The sequence below is a fragment of the Lathamus discolor genome, chromosome 4, assembly GCF_037157495.1.
Source record: "Lathamus discolor isolate bLatDis1 chromosome 4, bLatDis1.hap1, whole genome shotgun sequence".
NCBI lineage: Eukaryota > Metazoa > Chordata > Aves > Psittaciformes > Psittacidae > Lathamus > Lathamus discolor.
In genome coordinates this window covers 56,997,264-57,018,862 of record NC_088887.1, presented here as the reverse complement: position 1 = coordinate 57,018,862, position 21,599 = coordinate 56,997,264, and the positions used below count along the sequence as shown (strand labels likewise).

Here is a 21,599-nt window from a genome sequence, read left to right as displayed (position 1 = left end):
CTTACTGTGAAGTAGAGGCAGGTTTTTGTATCTATCGGTTTCATCTGGTCTATGACAATTTAATGCACTGGAAATGTGATTGTTTGTGTAGCAGACCAGTGCGCCTGGTTCTGCTGTCCTCGTCTGTCTTTTGCATGGATATCCACGAGATGCTGGGCAACGCCTGTGTTACCTGGTAAGTGGATGTGGTGTCCCACTGCCTCTATGAATGCATTTAAGTGAATTGAATTAAATTAAATTAGTATTTGAAAATCCACCCTTGAAGAATTTTAGGTGAGAAGCATCATTTACTGTTATCATTGTCCAAACATAGCTTTAAAATTTAGGCTTCCTTGTGCACGTGAAATTGAAATTTTCCCGTCATTTCACCAGGGAGGGGGAGTGACACTCCCTCACCCTCTCCCTGTTTAACCCTGTAGCTCACCAGTTATAGGACTCATAGGACGTGTACAAGTCAGGCTCTTAGTGATCTTCTTTGTACTAAAAAGCACCTCTTATACTCATTAAAAACCATGGTATGTTTATGTATGTTGTTTTCACCCTTCTTTTGAAGCTTGGTCCTTTCACAGAAACAAATCTCTTCCAGACTGGCTGGCTCAGAGGGGTAAGAGTTGTACCCCTGTGGTATGGCTTTGCAGCCCTGAGACGCAGATGCCCACCAAAAGCAGGGCTGATCTTTTTTTGCATGGACTTCATCACACTAAACAAAGTTACTGGACAAAGCAGAGCTGTTTGTACTGAGATATAGCAGTGTATGTAATACATGTTCCTCTCCTCCTTACTACTGTCAACTTAAAGATCTTCTCCAGATAAGAGGTATACTAGGGACAATTTCTAAGTAAGTCGTATGTTTTATATGGATATGGGAGCCTCTGCAAGTATTTTAGGGAAGTTTCATCCTTTAAGGGGGTTGTGCAGAAATATTTGCTCTTATTTATACAGTTACCTAGCATTGCAGAAAGCTAATGTTAGGGCATAGCTCGTTCTGCCTCTCGACCTTACAAGACCTATTGCCAAAATATTATCAACCCATCTTGGTTTTTTTATTAAAAAGCTCAAACTGGTTATACTCTTCCTTTTAATAACCTTTCACAGATCACAGTGATAGACACTAATTTTTAACTTTTTAACTAAAGTCTTTTTAAGAGAAATATAGAGCAAAAAATCATTTATCAAAAAATTATGATCCTTGGAGACCTCATAGCAGCCTTACAGCATCAGAAGGGGGCCTACGAGGTTGTCAGAAAGAGACTCTTCATCAGGGACTGTAGAGCTAGGACAAAGTTTAAATTTAAACAGGGGAAGTTCAAGTTAGATATAAGGAAGAAGTTCTTTACTGTGAGGGTGGTGAGGCACTGGAACAGGCTGCCCAGTTGTACTGCTTCATCCTGGCAGAGTTCAAGGCCAGGTTGGATCAGCGTTTGAGCAACCTGATCTAATATGAGGCATCCCTGTCCATGGCAGGGAGGTTAGAACTAGATGATCTTAAGGTCCTTTCCAACACAAACCATTCTGTGATTCTATGATACAAAGAAAACAGATGAAGAAAGCCAAATAGAGCCATGAGAGAGTATTTGTTCTTCTTCTATTCTGTATAAACGTAATATTATTCAGAAAAAAAGGATATTCCTCTGGTCCCTCTTCTGCTAAAATTATTAACCTGAGTAGATATATACCATGAGATTTTTTTTAATATGGTGTATATTGTTCCTTTATCACACTTATCCTTCATGTTTAGGAAACCAGAAACTCCAGCTATGGAGCAAGTGGGCATGAATCCAATCACTAATCTCAGGGGTTTTGATTTGAGAGAGAAACGGTGGTATTTCACTGAGAAAGAGACACAGGCATGTCCCTCTGCAGCCCATGATGGAGCATCCCCTTCAGGGATGCGGCGCATGGAGAGGAGCCAGGCTCTGCCTCCACCTGTTCTGTAGGCCTTGCTTCACTCAGGTGAGGAGTAGAGAGAAACCTCAAACAGCTGCTGCTTCTTGTGTTGCAAGTCTGGGGCTCCTCTCCAAGCTTGCCACATGGCAAGCATGGATGCACACTGGGACCAGTTATTGCTCAGGGTGAGTCTACACCTGTTATTTCCAATCCACAAAACCTTGCGCCAGCAGCTGGCTAAAAGAAAGTGATCTGGAGCAGGTCCTGCAGGTGACACTAATCCATCTCATAAATTGTAAGGGTTACAAGAAATCTCCAGGAGAGGACGAGTTATTATTACATTTCTTCTCCTATTGCATAATACTGGGTTTTCAGCAACTAGATTAGTCAGTGATAGATGTCTACTTAGATCCTCAGTGACAAAAGGTCAATTAGGGTCATGTTTGCTTTTCCTGTAGAAAATGCTGTTTGCCCTTCTTATTTTGGCAAGCTTAGACCTGTATGGCTTTTCCCAAAAGTATGATTGTATCTAGTTCAGTGTTCCAAACTTTCAGGATCTGTGACCCTCCATCGTCATCTTTGCAGGTCATGTAATTTTTGGAAAAAGGGAAAAGCAAAATAGACTGCATTTTGCATGGATGAGTTTAGTGACTAAAAATGTAAGCCACCAAGAACAAAAAGCAGTGATAGTTCTGAAATCTTTTTTGAGTACACTGTAAGAAATTTCTAGGCTCATTTCAAAAGAAGCAACCATTTTCTGCTCAAAATTAAGCATCTGACAATTATGCAAAACATTATTTCCAAATAAATTGAAAAACACAAATGCAATTTAAAAAAAAAAAAAAAAAAAGAAAGAAAGAAAAATCAGAAACAATGAAAAAAAAAAAAGAAAAAAGAGGGAAAGCAGAAGTTGCTAGACCGGCTTCAATACATCCTGTTACTTGTTTAAAAAACCACACGTGATATCCTCCTATTCTTCCTCTCACTGAAACTCAGACATCAAAAGCAAAGCAAACAGTATAGAAGTTCCATCTAGCAAGGTAAATAGGCTCAGTGCTGGTACAGTTAGCACATGAGGGATAAATACAGTCTGTTTGTTGTGCTATTGAGAAAATACAGTTCTATTGGTCTGAACTACCATGTAATAGACCTACAATATTTCCCTTTCTGTAGGATATAATCAGGAACAAGCTGTATCATCTGAGGAACTCATGCCTTTGGAAAACATGACAACTTTGGAATAAATAAGAAGGAAGATGTGAAATTTGCTGTGTACCCTTCTCACTGTGGGGAGTTGAACAGGCCCTTTCCTGTCTGGCTGTTTAATTTGCTCATTTGTAGAAACCTGCTCTGAGGAGGAGAGGGGAGGGGAGGAGAGGCAGAGGAGAGGGGAGGGGAGGGGAGAGTGGACAGAACAGAAAATGATGATGCAATGATGAAAAATAGCAGATAGGTGAATAGGAAAGACTCGGGTTGCTCTGTTTCTGACTTGTCACTATTTGTGGTAGTAGCTGAAAGCAGAAAACCAGTCTGCTATTCTGTTCAGTAAACCACATGGAGCAAAGGCTCTTGAGTTTTGCTGCAAAGCTGCCCATCACTCTCTTGTCAAATGAGCATTAAGGCAACAGGCAAAGATACATGAGAAAGATTCATTTTATAATATAAAGAAAGTGCCTTTTATTTGAACAGGAAGGTAGTATGCATCATTTTGTCACAGTCTTAGAAGATTAAGAGTTTTGTTGGAAGCAGCTGTCTCTCCTGAATGGCTTGGGTCCAAGATGATACCCTTGCAAGTCTATAGCCTGTGTAAGATACAGTCAATATTTGGGTGAATATGTCCTAAAGGAGAAACCTGATATGAGGTTGGGGTGGTTGGTTTTGCAACATAACTGAAAGAAAACTGTGGTCTCAAACTTATCTGGCTTGCTAGTATTCCTCTATGAAGTGTCAGATGCACCTAAACCCCCTTAGATTTCGTGTAGAAAGCATACAATTGTATTTTCATCATGACATTTTGTTCCACCCTTCAGACACATTTTATGTGAGTTCATTTTCTTACTCTGATCTTTTCACCGATCTTCCACTGAGCAGTGGTTTAGCCCAAAGCCACAGTGTGCCCAGGGGTGCTGCCTCCCAGCTGTTCATGCCAAGAGTTGGGGCAGAGGATGCCATAGGCACCAAGCATCCTTTCTGAGGAAGCATTGCCTGCCTGGTGTGGCTGAGGGCCAGTGGGCTCTGCATCTCATCAGAGATGAGCCACAGCATTGCCAGGAGAGCAGAGACCAGTGACATGTTTGGGTTCCCCCAGCTTCCCCAAAACCCACAAGCAACGAGTTTTGCTACTTTGATACGTGTCTTCTTGTACAATGTTTGACAAAATCATCATCAGAATTTGGGAGAGGACACTTCTTGCTGCTTAAATTGTTCTCTTCATCCTTCTGTAGACATTTTTTTAGAATGTGACAAGAATGGAAGTTTCTGGGGAAAAAATGTTTTGATTTGCATTTTAACAATTCCCAGTGTTTTATTTTCTTCATAAAGGGATGTTTTTAAAATAAATATTTGAGTTATGTGAGGTCTGTATTTGTTTTATTTCTAGTCTGATATATAAAATGTGAATATGGTTGTACACATACATGAAAAGAGTCTTTTTAAAGTATAATACAAGATATAATATTTTGTAGTAAAAACTTTAATGACCATGACATTTCAGTTCAAGAACATTGCTTAAAGAGCACACTTCAACATGACTTTCTTCTTTTTTAATTTTTTTATTTTCACAGTAAAATTTTGGGAAAATATACTAAAACACTTTGAGTTCAGAGAGAAGAGTATGTGCTCAACAGAAAGTGGTTTAATTAAGGTATCTAGCTAGCTCTGTAGACAACAAACATGAGGTAACTAAGCAATGCATTCTCGGCTTTACTTCCCACTGTTGTTTGAACCATTACTGGAACAGGTTCTTGCCTGTTGTAAATCCCTGTAACTTACTTGGTTCTTACATAATAATGCAAATTTATACCAGATGAGAAGAGCTGAGCTAACTTCTGCTCATCAAATTATATGCAGCTCGAATTGGTTCAAAATCCATTGCATTCTTACAATGTTGTTGAAACTTTTTCTGGTTATCTTTATAAAGTATTTCCAGACATGTGAGGTGTAAGAAAGGCCCCCAAAAAATTTGAACACATCTGTTCTAGGTAGGAAAAGGCAGAGACATTTTCAGGATTTTTGGAAATCCTTTGTCAGCCTGTTAATCTTGTTAGTGAACGATCAAATCTGGGTGAATGTCTAGAGAAGCTTAGGGAATTTGCTTGAACTATCCTTCCAGCTAAGTTTCACAGGTATTGGCCAGAAAATTTCTGGATTTTAAAAGCTGAGTCACCTAGAAACATATTTTGAGACCTAATGATCCATGTTACTCTTTACTGTTCTCGAAGAGTTCTGGAGTTAAAGTGTTTTAAGCACTGAATTAAAAATATACTCATCATTATAATTTTCTGATAACGCGCAATTTCCAAGGTACACTGTACATTAGTCTATGAAAGTCTGCAATTGGAAAAGCTTAGTCAACTGATAAAGTAATTTAATGACTAAAAAATAGGTAAATGACAGGCAACTAATTGGAGCTAATTTAACATATAATCTCAACATATCCACAAGACCTTACCCATATCATAGATGTTTTTAGCACTTAAACTTTTTTACAAAATTTTGTGTTCAACTATCATGTAACCCAAATGATAGAGGGAAACTCAGACTATTCAAGATTTTTTTCTAAAATGTAATTGATTAGTATATTTCATTTTAAATTTAAAATTAAGCATATTTTGAATCTAGTATTTTTAGAAAACTTAAAAACATATTTTGAGAACAAAAGGCCAGTATGTGGAATACAAATGAGACGTGCTAATTTGGGTCTACAGCTGCTGATTGCACTAAAACCCAATTTTGAATAAATGCAACTCCGTTAAACATAAATATGGATCAAAATTACCTGTAGCTTTCTAGAAGAAGTTGCTTAGCCATACAAAGACTGTAAGATGCTGAGGTTCTGACCTCAGAGGAGGCCTATTGAGCCCTGCTGTTGTGGAAGAAGCTGCCTACTTGCAGGATAAAATATGATTCAGTACTGTACGTCCTCACCCTTCTGTTCTTAGACATGGGGCTTATTTTTTTCTTTATAAAACCTCTGATGCCTGCAGTGCAGCACAGAGGTCACAGTGGAACAACCAGCTTACAAAAGCAAGCACTTCTAGTCTAAGGAGAATCCTATCATTGCAACCCTACCACTGTATCCTATCACTGTGCAAATGAGCAGATTATGGTCCGGTCTTCATGAAACAAAGACCATTAGCAGAAAAATCCCTTTATTTCTCTTTCATTGGGAAAGAATAATAGTTTGCATTGCTCTACATACTTCATAAACACAAGGACTAAGTCTTGGCTCTGTGGACCATATTACAGAGGAGCTCTTGTTCTCTTCTGTCCATCGCACGAAAATGTGTCTCTGTTTAGTCTAAGAAACCCCAATTAGAACTATAAATCTTAACTCTGTAAATTATTAGGAGCTTTCAAAGACTGAGCCTACCCAAATGATCTTAAGTGCTGGGAAATTGCAGATCTGAAACCATATAACACAGACTTTCTTGATGCAAATTTACTCATGACAACCTTTTGTATTTGGCCATACCCCTGAGCTCATCAGGATCTTTCATGTAATTTCCTAATAATTTCTGTATTATGTGGATTTTATAACGTCACATACATGTCATCATTCATTAAAATTTGGAAGCCAGCAAAAGAAGCTACAGTGTTAGACATTGGCATCAGACAGGCAATCTGAGCTTCTTTGGGGTCATTATTTTCAGCTGCTCCTGAAAAAGTGAAGATTTTTTCTTGAGGCCCGTGTTTGTTACTCTTCTTCTCATCTTCTTGAGGGCTTTCTGCCTCAGTGATGCACTCTGGCTCTTCATATTCTAGCTTGGCTTGCACCACTGCATGATCAGTTTTGTCTATCCATTCCTAGGAAAATGAAAATGTTGATGTTGGCAGGGACTGAGATATCAATCAAAAGAGACCTGGTTGTACAGACACCGATTTTCCTTTAGTTATGGCACCTTTACAGGATAAGCCATAATGAAGAAGATTAAAAGGAAGCAATATAGACAAGCAGGATATAATATAGCAGGATGCAAGAAAAGCAGACTAGCAGGAAAGCAGACAGGATTCCACAAATGCATACAAATTCTTACTTGTTATTGAAACCATGTTAAATATAACTTCATATTTAATCAGGGCCTTCAAGAAACCTTGAATGTGTTCAACACCTAGCATTCCCTCCTTGATGGACTCATGCATTCTTTGACCCATGTCCTGGCTTAATCCAAATTAAGACTGAGTTTACATAGAGATTTAGGCAACATAGCATTTCTGTATTAAAGCTTCAGTATTAATTTGCATTTCATTCTTTCTTCTTCGGTTTCAGTTTAAAGCTATCTTACATATAGAAAGTTTCAGTTTGCACTGAAACATTATTACTACTCTCTGACATTGTCATTGGCTTTAAAAATGTAAATATTTGACCTGTCTCCACTTAGAGGAAACTTAATAGTAATTAAGATAAAGGCAGCCCAATTTAATATAGAAAAATGTATCACATATGCTATGTAATGAACTCAAGAACAGTAAGAAAGTGAAAGTCACAAACATAAAGTAGCACTACACTGATTGTATGAGCTCTGGTATTTGTTCTGTGGATCCTCTTGGTGGTGTCACATTAGGGGAAGGGCTTTTCTCTTCGGTCAGAGGCTGTGGGTTCTCTTTGCAGAGCAAGTATCAGTAGCTACTTTTAAATTATTCTCAACACTGCAGAGATTACAGGCTTGCTAGGATGGCAATGTTTACCTGGAAGTTTCCATTATGGTCACTTAAGAGATCATCAAATATGTGTTTTGGATCTGGTATAGAAGGCATGACTGACTTCTGAAACCTGCAAAGAGGAAAGTAAAATACAAATTGACTTTTTGTTGTAGTGTGATCATTCATACAAAAATCTAATTCAGAACATTTCTGTAGCCACAAATATATTTTATATGACAGTACTCTAAGCTTGGCTTTTTTTCTATGTGTTTTAAAGTCAAAAAGCAATTATAACAGAGTGATAAAGCCATGAGGCTAAGAGTGACTGTTCTGCTAGATTTCCACCCAACCCCATCCTAGTAAAATCTGATCTTTATACAAACTTCTAGCTAGCCATTCTGCTCCATGTCAGAGCTTTACATTCCCTGGGCGCATTCCCATAGACATGAACCTGGTGCAGAAGCCAGCTGTATTGGTTGACTTAGTGAACACAAACACAAATATGAAACATAGAATTATAGGAGAAAAAAGCTCAATTTATGATCTGAAGAGTTTACCAGAGTGCAACATGCTTTCAACTCTGAAGAAAGTGAATTTTTGGCTTTTTTTTTTTTTCTTTCTCAAAAAGGCCAAAGCTGGGGCCCTTGCAGGGTTCTTTGTTATTTGGTGGGTTGTTGTTTTGGTTTGTTTTTTTTTTTTTTTAAGTGTAGATTCTAAACTTTAACACAGTCATTCAACTGCAAATCCAGATATTGATGCAGTCTTATTAAAGTCGAATGCATTGAAGCTTACTTCAACCTACAGCAAACAGACACTGAGTCTCATGAAAGTTGTACAAAAGAATGTCAGTTCATAAGAAATAACTAAATTAATTGGCTCGGGATTTAACAAGATTATTGAAAAAGAGAAGAAATTAAATGGAAGAGACAGAATTTTATCGCAAAACGTCTTTTAACAGGGTCATTCAGTTTTTGAAAATTAAAGGGCTTGGTTTTTTGAAGGCCAGTATACGTTATCCCTCAAAGAGTAATAAACCTACTGACTTCTACATCTTCGTGATGACTTTATCTATCAGATAAGAATTTCGGTGCTAAGAGACTTGATCCTGAATCATAACTCTGTTTTTATGACATGGCCATTTATTAGTAACCAATAAAATTATATTTACCTCTGCCATTTACACAGAAGAATCAAGAGGATAACCATCATTAGAAGTACTGCCAGCAAGCAACTTAATACAATTACTCTGTTTGACTGAGGTTTTATATCATCATTACATGAATCTAAGAATAATCACAAAAATGTACGTGAAAAAGTTATTTTTTCTTTAACAGTATTTCTAAACATGATACAACATTGACTGTTCTTAAACCAAAACAGAAATAAAAGGTTTTAAGAACAAATAAAACAAGTTGAATTGTTCAATTGAAACTGAAAAGCCATCCTTCCCCAGATCTTCCAAAAGAAGAAAATTATGTTTTTATTTATCTAAATTGACCTGGTTCTGGACAAAGGAGTGGGTTTACAGGAAAAAAGTAGGTGCATTATGAATGGATTGAATATTTCTCACATCTTCATCACATTCATTGACAGCAGCTTTTTGCTAATATCTATATTACATACACCTACTCACAATCACCAATGTTGTGAGATTTTGCATGTAGCCTGAATGTCTTATTTCCCAAGATAAAACAAACAAACAAACAACATCTCCCCTATCTATCTCAGCAAACAAAAAGCCAGAAAACCACAAGTGGCAATGCCCAGAAAGTAACTGATGGCAGGATATCATCTAACACACAGGTATATAAAATTAACGCATTTTTTACACTTTTCAGCATTCTCATTGTTTATCCTGCAGCTTTTGTAATGCCACCTCAAAACTCTACCTGCTACTACTGATCTGCTTTCCACGTAAATGCTATAAAAACGAAATGATTATTCATGCAGAAGCAGCTGTCCAGCCTGTTCTGCCTGCCTGCTTTGGTCAGCTTGCCAGAGAGCCACGAAGAAAGTAAGGTCTTCAGAATCTGTGAAATTTCTTGCATCCAGCTTTGTTCAGAGCTTCCTCTGATGCTAGACTGGGGTGAATACTGATTCATCAAAGTCCTGAAGTGCTTTCCCCAGTGAAGGGGTTGTGCCAATGCCACTTCAGATCCAGGGGTGCCCAGAATGACTAAACAATTAGTCTGCTAGGGGCTTTTATGTGTGCACCTCTCAGAAGGTGCACAGGGAGATATTGTATTCTGATTTCTAGCTTGCATTTGCCACCACACCGGAGAACATGTTTGCAGGTTCACCGTTTGTATGATGAAGGATGTTTCTCTGGGGGTCAGCACTGTGCCTACTACTAGTGCACAGGATACATGTATTTAAGATTTCATCCAAGCTTGTGCATACAGATTTCCTTCAGCTGAGTAATAGCCCACTGCATGTTCGTGAACTCAGATCTGGGTACACTGAACACCTGGTAATTTTGATAAAGCCTAGTGGGTGGCATTTTGTTCTAGCTGATATGACATGAATGTGCTGGAATGCATCTATGTGCATCAGACTGCCATGACCTCTGGTCATGTAGTTCAACTGGATGTATTTTCAAAACAAACTGACTTTAAACTGGGGCTTCAAGGGCTTTCTTAGGGTTCAGGTTTGATGTTTACATATCTTGTGTGGACATCCCACACACACACCATGCATCACATCTATGTCATTTGTGAGCCCTAGACACTATTGTAACACAAGCATTGATACTCAACTTTGCTGATTATGGCATATGTTGAGAGTGTTATAGGCCATCAGGATCAAAATGGACATGACTTAAACATGGGCAATTAGACATTCACATGAACTTTCTTCGATAACAAAAGATGGAGCACAGAGGTGCAACACTAATTTGAAGCATGTTCCCAGCATCCCAGCCTGCAGTCACCCTTTCCCCATTTGTACTTAGACAATATATGAACGTAGCACAGCTGTTACCTAACAAGGTGCCATTTATCCAAAATGTTTCTGCTTCCCAGTCACTGCTGTAATTAACTACGTTGCAGTAGGGTACTAGCCTCTTCAGTCTGACCCGGAAAGAATAGCATTTTCTTGAATCAAAGCCTTGCTCTCCAACACTGCAACACTTAGAAGTTCTGGACTGAGAAGGAAGGTGTATCATTGTTAATTCTGGTTTTCAAGATGGTGCTTCAGAATACTATACCCAGTCATGGTCACGACAAGGATAAAAGATAGGCCAACCCAAAACCTCACAACTGAATTTTAACTACTCAGAGTTTTGAGAAATTCTGTTCCTTGACTGACTTTTTACTATTCGTATCCATTCCTTATGGTCTGATATTGAGATGTAGGTCAACAATCATTACTTAGTGCACTGGTATAGTTGCATATTTACAATATGCAAAGACACTTCACAAAATATTTACAAGTTATATTTAAGAATGGAAAGCCTAAGTCAGTTAAATAATATTTGAAATACTTAACAGCTAACTTCTGAATAAATAAAAATTCCATGTCACCTCTTTTCTTTCATTCTATTTGTTATTTTCTCTTTTCTTTTCTCTACTCTGCATTCTGTTTTTCTTCCAAAAGCTCTTCTATTCTGAATATATGACCTTTCCTTAGATTGTCCTCATCTCTTTGATTAACAAGATAGAACTCAAAAAATAAATTATTTCTGGCATGACAGCTATCCAGGTTCTTAAAAATCCAACTGTTTTCTACTACCAGTAATATTTCAAAGTATAAGATGGGAGAACAATTTGAAAACAACTCTATTTTACATTCTCTGGAGATGCTACTTCCCTTCCAATGTTAATTAAAAATGTCATATCCAACTCACTTGCCACTGTTTGTCGAACTTGCTTTTGTATTGAAGCTCAAGTCTCAAGCACTTCACAGCTCTTTCTGGTTTATTACAGCTTACAGTAACAGCATCCTCATTCCAGAAGAAGGTCACATTTTCTGGTCGATTGGGCTTTACTAAGAAGAGAGAAACAAATTTTGCTATAGTCTCTTAAAAAGAAGTATTTTGCAGTTAAAATTATTGTTACTCTTTCCTTGTCTTGATGTTTCTAAGTACTTAGTGAACAATGCGGTCTTTCTTCTTGGAGGACACATTTTTGTAGCTCACCTGCTTATTAAATATCAAAATGAAGTTTGACATGGTGACACAGCTCACAGTTCAAGGTGGCACATTCAAAGGTAGACACTATGTCATGTCAGGAATCTACTGCATGTACTTAAGGAAGAGCTATAATCTCCTCATACACCCTGCAATCAAGAGGAAGAAAAAGACTTCCTCACTGGAAAAGGACTGACAAATTCAGTACCATAAAATCTACAAGACATACTTGTGCAGATGCTGGAGGATATGTGGGATACAGTATGGCATCTGCAAAAAGCAATGGGTGCCTGTCTGTGCACAACTGAATATGCCCCTCACTATTTTGGATGAGCCAAAATGCATGCGATGGTTTGATCTCTGAAGCTGGTAATCTTCAGTAGCAGAAAATAAGAAGGTGAAAAGAATGTTATCTGCGCTCTCAATCCTTCTAGTTGCTTTTTTGTATTATAAAAATTCTGCCCTCTTAATTTAAAGACTGAAGTCTTATCCTTGATATTTGTGGTTTGTTACCTAGCCCTTCTGAAATTCATTTTCCTATCAATGCATATTTAATAGACAAAATTTGAGGATCAGGATGCAGCTTTCCATAATTTGGCAGATATTGGTAAAATTATGAGACCCAAAAACATTCTCAAAATTAGATACCATGACAGGTTTTTGTTCATCCCTTTTGCTAAAACATTATTAATAAATTCTAACAATGCATTTGGATTTTTTCCAAATAATTCTGCATTGTACATTTTCTGTATTTTTTTTATCCGAAAAAAGTTTTTCCACTTTAAATGCTGTAACTATGTGAAATTCCACAAGATTTTGACAAACTAAGCTCACACTAGATGTAAAATATGTATTTGGGGGCAGGAAAAACAGGAACATCTTCTCTCTAATAGTAGAAGGACGTCTCTTATTCTGTCAGACTCTACCACAGTGACTCAATTAATTTTGTTGACATCTGGTGGTGGTTTTATGACAGCCTCTACAATAATAAGTAGTTTGCTGCCTTGCATCACATAGAAGATGAAAAAAGAATGGAAAGTTGAAAATATGAGATCACACAGACAGAGCTAAGACAAGAAACTACCTAATTTTACTCATTTTCCTGATGTGAATACTGAACAGGCCTGGAATAGACTTGTCACACCCATATATTTTAGTATTTTCAGTCTGATTTTTAAACTGTGCTTTGGGACAAATCTGACTGTATCATCTCATTTAGCTGCAGCTGCACACAGGTCTGAATAACTACTAGTGACCCCAAGGAATGAAAATCAGTATGAAATAGCTATAGTTTATTTTGCCACACACACTAAGAATATTTTGTACACTAGTATAACTGATTTCCTCTCAAACTAAGGACAACTAGAGAATCAGTGAAGACACTAGGATTACAAAAGTAGGTGTGATTTATACACTTACTATAAAAATCAGATTTTAGTCTTTTAGAAAAAAGCTCTTCACTTCCATTGTTATTCCTGATAGAGATGGCAAGGGTGGGTCCTTCTGTCTTAAAAAGACATCCAGAATTATAATCTTGATCCAACAAATATGTGGGACATGGCTTCCAAACTTTGTACTTGCTTTCATCAAATCTATGAATGAAATAATATTGGTGAATAGAACACTCTTACCAGTTAACACAAGTTAATTCATTTTTGCTATTCTTTCTGGTTTTTTTTTTTTCTTTTCTTTCTTTCTTTTTCAAATGTTGCTATCAAGGGAAGTCTGCACATGGAGTTTCTTGAATTAGCAAATTTCATATTGGTGTGAGGGAATCCACTAGCGAAACCTCATTGACTTTCCAGCCCTGGGTTTCTATGAAGTTTAAAATAATCAAGTTTCCTTCATTTTCTAAAAAAGAGAATGACTTGCTCAAACAGATGCTTTCATGAATCTGTTTCTAAGTTTGTACTGTTAAAAGTCCTTTCACATATAGTACCCAGAGCAAAAAGGGAAGATCACGCCCTGTGACTGTCTTAAACAAAACCACTACATTTCTATTAGTTGTTGATGTAGTCAGTTAATAAGAAAAATATGCATGTATGTGAAAAAAACACTTTCAATAGTGTAATTAGCATAAGCATTTAACATACTGACAGAAGAGGGTCAAATCTTTCATATCATGTCTTCTGTGACTGGCTATTCAGCAGGCTTATTGACTTGTGCACTTCTGTAGCAGGTTGCAAAGATGAACAAGTTTTATGCTGGATGATTAACAAATGTTAAAAACATCTTCAGGTATAGTTCGCAGTAGACTCAAATGGACTTAAATATTTCAGCCTACCAAAGTAAATACTTTAAGAAGAGAAGAGCAGGTATTATAAATACTCACGTATAAGAAAATGACACATTCTCTCCAGGAAATAGTTCTCTTGCTGCCCATGTGATCTGCATCTTCTCATTATTGAAGTTGATTATTGTGGTGCTGATGGCACTTTTCCAACCTAGCCATGACATTAACAGAGAATATTATTTCAGATGCTGTTTGTATGAGAAGCATCCCTTGACATTGGTAGGAAATCAGTATTTCAAAGATATGTAGCAACAGACTCAGATGATCATAAAATAAGAAGACATAAGAATATGTAAAATGCAAGGAAAGAAAATAAAATAACCTAGAGACATTGAAATTAGAATCTCAAAATAACAAAATGAAAGCACACACAGTCTACTGTGTTTGCATGGTCAAGTTTTAGTAGCAGGGAGTCTACTAGGGTAGTTTCTGTGAGAAGCTGCCAGAAGCTTCCCCTGTGTCCAGTAGAGCCAACAGCAGCAGGCTTCAAGATGAGCCTGTCTCTGGCCAAGTCTGAGCCCATCGGTGATGGTGGTAGCGCCTCTGGGATAACGTATTTCAGAAGGGGGAAAAGAGTTACTGCACAGGAGCAGCTGTACCCAGAGAGGAGTTAGAATGAGTGAAACAGCCCTGCAGACACCCAGATCAGTGTAGAAGGAGGGGAGGAGGTGCTCCAGGTGCCGGAACAGAGATCCTGCTGCAGACCATGACGCAGACCATGGTGCAGACTATGGCAAGGCCAACTGTGCCCTGCAGCCATGGGGGTCCATGGTGGAGCAGATTTCACTTGCAGCCTGTGAAGAGCCCCGTGCCACAGCAGGTGGATGCCCAAAAGAAGCTGTGACCTGATGGGAAGCCCGTGTTTTATCAGGCTCCTTCCAGGAACTGTGGCCCCATGGAGAGAGGAGCCCACATTGTAGCAGGCTCCTGGCAGGACTTGTGACCCCTTGGGGGACCCATGTTGGAGCAGTCTGTTCCTGAGGGACTGCACTCCTGGAAGGGACCCACACTGGAGCAGTTCGTGAAGACTCGTGTTAGAGAAGTTGATGGAGGACTGTCTCCCATAGGAGGAGCTGCACGATGGAGCACGGCAAGAGTGTGAGGAGTCCTTCGCTATGGAGGAAGGTGCAGCAGAGATGATGTGTGATGAACTGACCACAACCCCAATTCCACATCCTGCTGTGCTGCTTGTGGGAAGGAGGGAGGGAATTTGGAATAATAAAACCCAGGAAGAAAGGAGGAGTGGGGGAAGGTGTTTTAAGGTTTATTTCTCATTACCCTACTCTGAATTGATTGGCAATAAATTAAACTAATTTCCCTACGTCAGGTCCGTTGTGCCCATGGCAGTAACTGAGTGATGCCTCCCTCTCCTTACCTCAACCCACAAGCTTTTAGTGATGTTTTCCACCCTCTGTCCAGCTGAGGAAGGGAGAGATAGAGTGGCTTTGGTGGGCACTTGGCATTCAACCAGGGTCAACCCACCACACACAGCAACACCAGAGAGCACCCTGTGGTCGGTCCCTGAACCAAAAGGTATAGGCTAGCTACCTGTATAAAAGGTATGCCTAGAGATTATACCTTGAAGGCAACTTTAACCCATAATAACTGCTAAGCTTTTCCTACTAAGGAAAACTGGGAACTAATGCCACTGGGAGCCTCTATGTAAATCGTCAAATGTTTAATGTAAGAAAGCAGGGACTAATACAACAGTTCAAGACCCATAGGAACCCAGAGCAGATCAGCACAAGTAGTTGTACTGCATAGTTGACCTATCTGATTCTGGCCAATTCCACCTTACAGGCAAGCAGGATCATCTAATGTCCTCCGAATGCATACAGGTATTATTTCCTCTACTGACTATCTCCTTGTTGTAACTCTTGATAGAGAAACAGGTATTTTAACTCTGTGTCAATCAGGATTCCACAATCAGACATGGAAGATAAATCTGACATTGAAAAATGGAGAAAATAAGAAGTCGGATTAAAATCCCATTCTATATTAAGAAGAAGGACAAATTATTTATTTTGCAGTCTATAAAATGTGAAATGATATGTACTTGAATGAACAAAGATGAAGAAAATGTATCTTGAATATCAGGAAAAAAACACTTGAAGGTAAAATCTGCAGACTGTTGTCTGCAGACGTTAAATGTCTACCACTAAAATGGGCATGGTTTTGAATCAATTCTTAAATCAAACACAAACAAATTTCTCCAGTTTAATCTCAGAAGGTGGCTTAACACCTCTCCATAGAGCTATGTGCGTGTCTTCCTGAGCTTGACAAAAAGATTTCAAATGGCTTATGTGCCAGAGAGGCATGCTGTGTGCCAGTAGGACAAAACAAAGAGTGGGTATTTGAGGGTCCTATTTTAGCCGTAGCCAACTAATCCGGGCTAATCTGTCTAATCCAGAACCCTTACCAGGTGAAGGGTGACAACTCAAAACTCTTTCTTTGACTTGGACACCTGGGCAGCCCCACTGAAAAACACAACAGTGAATTTTCTGTTTTTTGGAGGGTGGGCTCCCCGTGCAGTGTTTACCCATTGTTCTCCATCTGTGAGGTTGCAGCAGTTGGCCCAGGATGTGAAAGATCCACTTGCACCAATTTCTAGCGTTAAGCAAGTGGTGTGGGTTGGGTTTAAATTACAAGACTGGTCTCAGGTTGCTCAGTACTGTAGGGCTGCTAGTACCTGAAGTCTGAAGGGAATTGCAAAGAAAACAGGTAACTTTATTGGTGAAGAGTAGGTGCTTGCAGATGTCAAATGTTTAATAAATGTTTGGGAAGATCTTGCAGAATTCACCATGAAAAAGTGCCTTAATTGCTCTAAGGTGTTCGGTCAATTTGGTCATGAGGGCTGTACAGGTACAGAAAAAAAGAAGGAAAAGGAAAAAGCACATTTATAACCTAGGTAGGCAACACCACTAAAGAGAAGAAAGGAGAGGAAAAGTGTATTTTGAATACCTCCAGGAGTGAAATACTGCAATGATACGTGGTTTATGTTTCATTACTCCAGCTTCAACGTGGTAAAATAATATTGTACTGCTTAGCCCTTCTGCATGAACTTTCTCTTACTGGGCATTATAAATAACTTTTTTTTTGGTAAATTGTGTTTACAGATAAAGTGGTGGAATTAACACAGACAGCACCGGTTCATTAACTGTGAGAGAGAGCACATAGAATTTGCTCATGATTTTATTTATTTTCTTAATACACCTAAGAAAAACAATGGTGCCAATATTTACACTGAGTTTGCCTTTCAGATAGGTGCTGTGCGCTTGGGAAGCTCCTTGAAACTGTGACTATGTATCCCACAGCTCTGACACTGGCAGCAGAGAAAGTAAAGATTTTGGTAAAGTTGTAATCCTCTCTTCCCTCTCTGTATAGGCCAAACCTCGAAGTCCTTTTTCGGGGTGCCACCTTTATCCTCAACTCTAGTGCAAAAAACCCACAAGCATCAAAACCCAGAATCCCACAAAATTCCTTTAATGGGGCGTTCGATCTCTTCAAACTTGAAATGAGTGTTTGGCTCTAAAGATGAATAATACAGAATCCAGAGGGACCACACAGAATTTCCATACTCTAAGGAGCAGACATTCCATAAAACCTGAGGGTCTGATCTGACTGGTCTGTTGGAAGGAAGCAAAAGTCACAACTGCATTCTGAACCTTGGACAACACTCATTATTCTTTTTTCAGTCATAGTATGATGGCTTTGTACTACTTCTTAGAGGCTGCAGTTCAGAGATGCACAGTAAATGCTGGGTTTGGCAATGTATATTTTTTGGATAACAGGGAAGAATATCAGTTTGGCTCCAGTCCTGCAGTGATATACTGATGGACTTAACTTTGCACACTATGAGCAGTTCACTTGACTTGAGCAGGATTACTCAGAGCACACTCAGCTTAACAACACATATAAATCTTTCTAGGATCTAGGATTACATAATATGTAAGAACCTTGCATATTATGAATTGAAACTCTGTGATTTTAGCATTTAAATATAAGATCCAGCAACTGCAGTTATTTATGTACTGAAACGGAAGCTAACACTTTAATAATAAATAGAACCACTTAATAGAAATAAAACAGAAATTGTAATAATCTAAATACATATTCTCTTCTGTGCTCTAGTTTTTAAGAACTTCTTATGAAATCGGTTTTTAACATAATTAACTATGTAGGACAGAAAAGGCTTTACCAATCTTTTATTATTAAAGACTGTGTTTCTAGAGCTCTAGTCAGAGCAGTTTGCTACTGTGCTTTCTAATTTCATGTGCTTTGTAGCCTTTTTGAATGTAGTATGAGTTGTGTTTTGTATACATTTTTCAGTAAACATTTGCATGTGTCTTTTCAATTTATAGCATGTATGTGCTGCACAATTCACATTTTTACATGGAAAGGTGCATAGCCCAAGTGAGATTTTAAAAGTCTGGATTCAGTTGGCATCAAGTCCTCTGAGGATATGTACAGGTTATCTGAAATAGGGTATTTTTTTACTGATGATCTTTCTTCTGCCTTTAACTGAAAGGTGGTTAGTTTTCTTTCCTTTTCTTTTTTTCTTATTTTTTGAAGCATCTATACATCTATACTTCTGGAGTCAGAATCATTCATATATTTGCTTAATGGAAGGAGACAAAGAGAAATATAAATTTTTATTAATCCACCTTTAACACCATAGGTGGTTCCCAGTTAATGTGCCAGCAGCTCCTTAGTAATTGTAATTATTTAAAACATTATTCTATTCATGATCCTATAGGTACACAATAGACCAAACTAACACATTAATCATTATGCATTGCATTATGATAATGGGTAGATGGAAAGGTCAAAAATATTATGAATAGGCAGTCCCTGGGCTAATGAGGTGCGGCAGCAACTTTGTGTCTGCAAGTCTGTGAGTATGGTTAGGTGTGCAGTATGCTGCAGTGGTGTAGCACACATACCAGTGCTCTGGAGCATGAGCTTCGGGAAGAATTATCCAAGTCCATGTCTTTGGTAAAACCAGACAGGGACTTGTAGGGCTCCACAAAAGATTTTAACCTCACAAGCACTGCTTGGCTCTTCTCCAGACAGAGAGGTGTGGAAAATACCACTATGGTGTGTGGAGAAAGTACTTTTACAGGGGGAAAAGAAGAAATTTCATTGAGCAAAAAATTATGCAAACACAAGCATGAGCAAGAATATGAGCCAGTACATTCCACCTCCAAGCCACTTTTCACAGTTTATTACTGAGAAAATATACTATTGAAGGGGAGCATAGTAAAAAGGTCGAATGTCATGGAACAGAACAAAAAAGAGAAAAAAGAGGGGCAGAATGTTAATCTGCAAAGATAACAGAATGGAACATGCATGTACTGGAACAGTTGCAACCTCATTGAAGCACAACAAAGAAGAAAAACCACTTTTGATTTCCTAACACTGATGAAACTTGATAAGTAACCACATGTTGAACTTCCACATATCGACGCACACTGTATAGAAACTACTGGAGAGCAAGACCTAGATCTGAGCCTACAGTCTTTGGTTACCCTTAATATTACTGGTCTATCAGAACAGATTCATTTTATTAATAGGAATACATGTAAGTCAAATAACAATTTTTTGCATACAAGACTGTTGACTTAAATGCACAGGACAGACTGAATAGAAAACATCTTTTCAAGAAAAAGAACAAGACAGCAAGAGAGTTTTTTATACACATTCTGAGACCAGGCATAATCCTTATAGAGTACAACCTTGGATCCTTACAACTCACCAAAATGAGTGGGGTTTTTTTCAGAAGATAGCTGACCATTGCTAGGTATGACAACACTTTATATCTAACAAGCATCAAAACTGTAATTTTCAACTTTTATTCCACAAAGTCATGCCACCAGTACAACATGGCTATGGGTGGTTGCCATCTCAGGACAGCGAAGAGTCATGTCTGCTCACAGGAAAGCCAGTGACTCACCAGAGCAATTAACACTGGAGAATCAGGCAGTGTTGCATTGCCAAAAATGGTACTTACTGTATGTAGAGCAGAACAGAGAGCTGATTATGGGTTGATAAGATGAGAGCTTAACTTTAAAGTACTTCATTCTTTTCATAAAATGAATGACAGGGAACTTGTGAAAAATTAACATGAGTGAATACTGGATTACCAGTCTATGTGTTGGGCTTTATGATTTCTGTAATAATCTATTTATCTTTGGCAAACCGTAAATAATGTCATTGCAGACAAGCATATGAAATATTTGGGGGTTTAATGTTTTTATTAATTTAGTGTTTAATTATTTTTTTGTTTTGATACTTTCTCAAGTGCAATATATTGCTGGATATTTTCCCAGTGTGTTAATTCTTCCAGAATACTAAGCACTAAAGTCTTACCTGTAATCTGTTTTACTCATCTTTGTTCAGTGTGAAGGCTAGTCTTTTTTTGATAGTCTATTTTGTTATAACCTGTGCCTTCTACAGTAAGCAGTCTTACTTAAAGGTCAGACACAAGTTTAGCCTTAATTTTTAATTAGAAACTTCAGAGAAATCTGTCATTATCATCATTGTTATTGGGATTTTTTAAGAATCTACTTTCATCTATCTCTGCTGGATATCAATTTCTGTTTGGTGGATACTTTTCACCAAATGAATTACTTAATATTGTAACACATGAGGTAAAGTATGCACAGAAATATTGCTAAATAATATATCAATTTCTTAAATAAATATCTAGGGATTTAAACTTACCAGGAGATTGTGACTGAGTAGCCACCAGGTTGCTCAGTGTGAAGAGCATTGAACATGCTTGAAAGATGAGTCTCATGGTTGGAATTACACAACAGATGGTGAAGAGATGAGTAATTGTAATCTCTGGATTTTACTATTTGATTACTTTATACCAGAGGCTGAAGGGAACTAGAGGAAATGACTGCAGGAAATAAAACAATGACATATCTCTAGCTATAAACAAATCAGAAGGGCAGGACTTTGGAATGCACACCTTTTACATACTATGTTAAAAAAAAACAATTTCTCAGAATATGAGTATCTCTCTTGTCAGCACCTTGCTTTATCTTTTCACAGCTGTGTCAGTCAGTGGTGGCAGGAGCCCTGATCCAATTGAGGACCAGGTAGCTGTACATAGCTGTGATCACACCATTTCATGGATGAAGCACTGACCTCAAAGTGCCCAGAGACTAAGGAAGGGTAGGAGAGGTACAAACAGCCTGTGTCCCCACTTACAGATCAGGAGTTGTTCCTGCTAGCAGGTGTTTATGCTGCCACTCCACATGCTTAGTGCACTTCAGCTGGCTTGAGCAACTTCTTTCCCTAAATCAGAGGCAGAAGTTGAAGGTCTTTTTCTGACAGAGAGAGATGAGCTGCTAGGGGTATCACAGAATCACAGAATCCCAAGGGTTGGAAGGGACCTCAAAAGATCATCTAGTCCAACCCCCC

The 21,599-nt window shown here is 38.3% G+C and overlaps 1 protein-coding gene across 1 annotated transcript; it reads right to left on the bottom strand.

Annotated features, from left to right (window-relative positions):
• Positions 1-6,618: 6,618 nt before the first annotated feature.
• On the bottom strand, positions 6,619-20,967 carry CRLF2 (cytokine receptor like factor 2). The gene is made up of 8 exons (XM_065675745.1): positions 20,892-20,967; positions 14,208-14,319; positions 13,295-13,467; positions 11,594-11,733; positions 10,729-10,891; positions 8,918-9,032; positions 7,795-7,879; positions 6,619-6,912 (listed from the first exon to the last, which is right to left on the bottom strand). The coding sequence occupies exons 1-8, from the start codon at positions 20,965-20,967 to the stop codon at positions 6,640-6,642; spliced, it is 1,137 nt and encodes a 378-aa protein (XP_065531817.1). The 3' UTR covers positions 6,619-6,639.
• Between the last annotated feature and the right edge of the window lie 632 nt (positions 20,968-21,599).

Bases quoted from the DNA above. Each gene is read 5' to 3' on its own strand.
- CRLF2 (XM_065675745.1), bottom strand. From the start codon at position 20,967: ATGAGACTCATCTTTCAAGCATGTTCAATGCTCTTCACACTGAGCAAC. The intron at 7,880-8,917 runs GTAAATATAATT...TCCTCTTTGCAG, and splicing joins CTTCTGTGTAAATGGCAGAG to GTTTCAGAAGTCAGTCATGC. The intron at 6,913-7,794 runs GTAAACATTGCC...TCATTTTCCTAG, and splicing joins ACCATAATGGAAACTTCCAG to GAATGGATAGACAAAACTGA.